The sequence below is a fragment of the Antrostomus carolinensis genome, unplaced genomic scaffold, assembly GCF_000700745.2.
Source record: "Antrostomus carolinensis isolate BGI_N321 unplaced genomic scaffold, ASM70074v2 scaffold1471, whole genome shotgun sequence".
In the NCBI taxonomy this organism is placed as follows: Eukaryota; Metazoa; Chordata; class Aves; order Caprimulgiformes; family Caprimulgidae; genus Antrostomus; species Antrostomus carolinensis.
In genome coordinates, this window is record NW_010293252.1 from 50,347 (window position 1) to 53,408 (window position 3,062).

A 3,062-nucleotide genomic window follows, 5' to 3' on the forward strand; every position below is an offset into this window, starting at 1 on the left:
GTCCTCCCTTCTCAGCGCAAAGCACCAGTCAGATTTTCATGCACCTACTCATGTTTTGCAACACAAAGCTATAAACACGTCAGTAGCAACAGAGGAGTTTCTGAGCTGGCAGAAGATGGCATGCTGCTGCATGCATACTGATATGCCTCTGTCTCTTTGGATTTTACTTAAGCTTTCAAACTCATGTAACTTATTTATCTCCAGTGAAGGCTGCATATGCTTTCTTTGTACTTCCAATCAGATGTGCTGCTACAGCTTTTCTTAGTTTTCGTGGACCTCACAGGAAAACCCCTTGTCCACCGAGGAGCTCCTGATCCATGTACCAGTTGCCCTGAGCAGGCACAGGCACGCACTGTGCTGTGCCGTAGCGTGCTGCACATACTGTGTGGCCTTCAGAACTGTGCTGTGCTGCCCATATCCCTTGCAATGGGATACCCCCAGTTGGCTACTTGTAATTGAAGAGCCTGGAGGTGGCACCTACTTGGCACCAGTAGTGACACCACAAGCACGTCCTTGTCTTTATCTTGAGGTGAAGCAACATACTTTCATGTAACCATCCAACTGAGAAGCCTATAAAAACCTTGAAAGAACACAGTGTGGGAGAACCTTGCCCCTGTTGGGAAGTCTGCACAGCATGCCATGCCTTAACCGCAGGTCTGTCTGATGCTTCATTATCTCGGGGTTCGCAGCATTAGAAGGGACGTAAGATCTCGTAGCTTGCTGCCACCTTTTCTGGGATATTAATACATATCCCCTTTCTTGAGGGTTTTTGTGTCTTTCTTATTGCAATCCAAAACAAACCAGCACCTCCTGGTGCGGAGCCATAGTCCACTGGTGTTTGCGTATATAATAGATTTTGTAGAGAAAAATCTGTTCCTAAATATACACCCATCCAGTCAAGCCACCATTAATGCTGTACATTATTAAGTCTTAGTCAGTGTAATACTGTGATGTGTGGGAAGAAATCCCAGACTGAATCTATTTTTGACATCTCATAGTTGATCTACAATGAGTTATAGTCACAGAGTTCAAATGTTGGCTCATTATTGCTGAGCTGGACTACTATAAGGCAGTTTTAAAAATAAAATTTGCAGTTGTGAGAGTATCATTGAAGTTCCTTAACAGAGGGCTTAACATTTCAGCAAATTCACTGGATTTCCTGAACTGGCAGTCACAGGCAAAGGCTTGTGCAGCAGGGCAATGCCAACCAGCATGGTCGGTGCTTAATGGGTCTGTTGACTTCTTGTTGCTGGTTCTCTGCTTTTCATGAGGCTCTTCATGTTGTGTTGCTATGCTCAAAATCTTTTAAGTGTCTTCTTGAAGGAAACAATGGGAAACTAAATTGCCAGGTAGCAAAGAGCCTGCAGGAAACAAAATATGATATGAAAATGAGAAATGTGCCACAAAACTTCCTAGAGAGATGGTCGATGCCCCAAGGCTGTCAGTGTTTAAGAGTTATTTGGACAATGCTCTTAATGATGTGCTTTAACTTGGTCAGCCCTGAATTCGTCAGGCAGTTGGGCTAGATGATCGTTGTAGGTCCCTTCCGACTGAAGTAGTCTAGTCCATTGTAGTCTAAAATGTGATCAGATGGTTCAAGTATCACCTGTGTTGTGTTTACAGAAGTGTGTCTGGGTCTGCAGTCTCTATTCTGTTCCTCACAGAAGTTCAGTCTTCAGAAACTGGGAAAAAGGGGAGCCAAATTTGCTGTCCTTTTTCGGCAGAACTTTGCCAGGGTCAGTTTTGCCTGTGCCTGGACTTGGCCTTGTGTTCAGGCATGTAGGTTCGTACACTAATTATAATCTCAGCTGGGTTGCAGGAGTGTCTTCAAAAGAGTTTTCTTTCAAGGAAGCACCCAAACCCTTCACAGTTATGTCGAGATGTGACTCTGCTGTGTATCTAATACTAATTAAATACTTGACAGGTGGGTTTTTGTGTTTGTTTTTGTTTTGCAGGAAGAAATCATTCCTCTTTTCAGCTCTGTATGCTGCCTTTATATTTGGTGGTCGGCACCTAATGAACAAACGAGCAAAATTTGAACTGAGGAAGCCACTAGTGCTCTGGTCCCTGAGCCTTGCCGTCTTCAGGTAGGCGTTTCTTCACACCAACTGCCTTTGACAGTAGTCCATGAAGAGGGTTTGGGGTTCGTCACATACAACAGCACTGCTAATGCGACAACAAGCTCACCCAGAAATGGCATTTCTTTAGTTCTGCTCTTCAGGGTTATGTCCTGATCCACTCCTCACCATTGAAATGATCCCCTTTGACCTGCCAGATCACATGGTGTTTGAAGAGGAGAGAGATCAATAACCCCCTTGAAGAACAAAGGTGAAAATAAAGCAAGGACATGAGAAAAACCACTTATCATTGCAATAAATTTACCATGCAAGGTAGAAATGGAAAGAAACACATTAAGATGTTAATTTTGTTCTCACTTACTAGTTAGTATTATGTTTATATGGGTGCATATATGGAATATTTAGTCAAGACTGTGATCTCCACTACAGTGAGGTAAACCTAAAGTCACTGCTTTGATAACAGGTAAATTAGGCCACTATAACTGAAATAAGAATCTGGCTTCTGGTTATTCCATTGCAAAGACCTCGTAAATGTAGCAAAAGGGTTGAGTATGGGGAAAGTCAGGTTCAGATTTGTGATAGCTGCTGAAGTCAGGAGTAAAACTGACCAACCTGAATGCCACTGTATTTGAATATGCTAATTTTTAATGAGGCTGAAGGTAAATGAATGTGTGAACAAATGCTTATGAAAACACACAAACTTTTGGAACAATTTACTAATAACAGCACACAGAAGACCTAAGGCATTTCATTGCCCATTGGGAGTGTAAGTTACAGTTCACTCAACAGCATAGAAATCATTTGTGAACCATTATCAAACACCGATAGCTGTATCTTTTTCTAATACCAATACAGTAATTACTGATTATATTAGTTCACAAATACATAAAACAGGTGTGCTTACTGAGCAGCTGTGAATTGTGTATTGTTTTTCACAGGATGGGAATAGTTTGAACCGAGAGTTTCTATAGAGTGAAATAAAGC

General features: G+C 42.1%; 1 protein-coding gene across 1 annotated transcript in view; it reads left to right on the top strand.

Moving 5' to 3' along the window:
• The first annotated feature begins 1,961 nt into the window (after positions 1-1,961).
• The window catches only part of ELOVL6 (ELOVL fatty acid elongase 6), a 25,962-nt gene continuing 24,861 nt past the window's right edge, over positions 1,962-3,062 (top strand). The window contains exon 1 of the mRNA XM_010177187.2: positions 1,962-2,087. Within this exon, the coding sequence (XP_010175489.1) occupies positions 2,017-2,087 (71 nt within the window). The 5' untranslated portion in view covers positions 1,962-2,016. The remainder of the gene's footprint in view (positions 2,088-3,062) is intronic.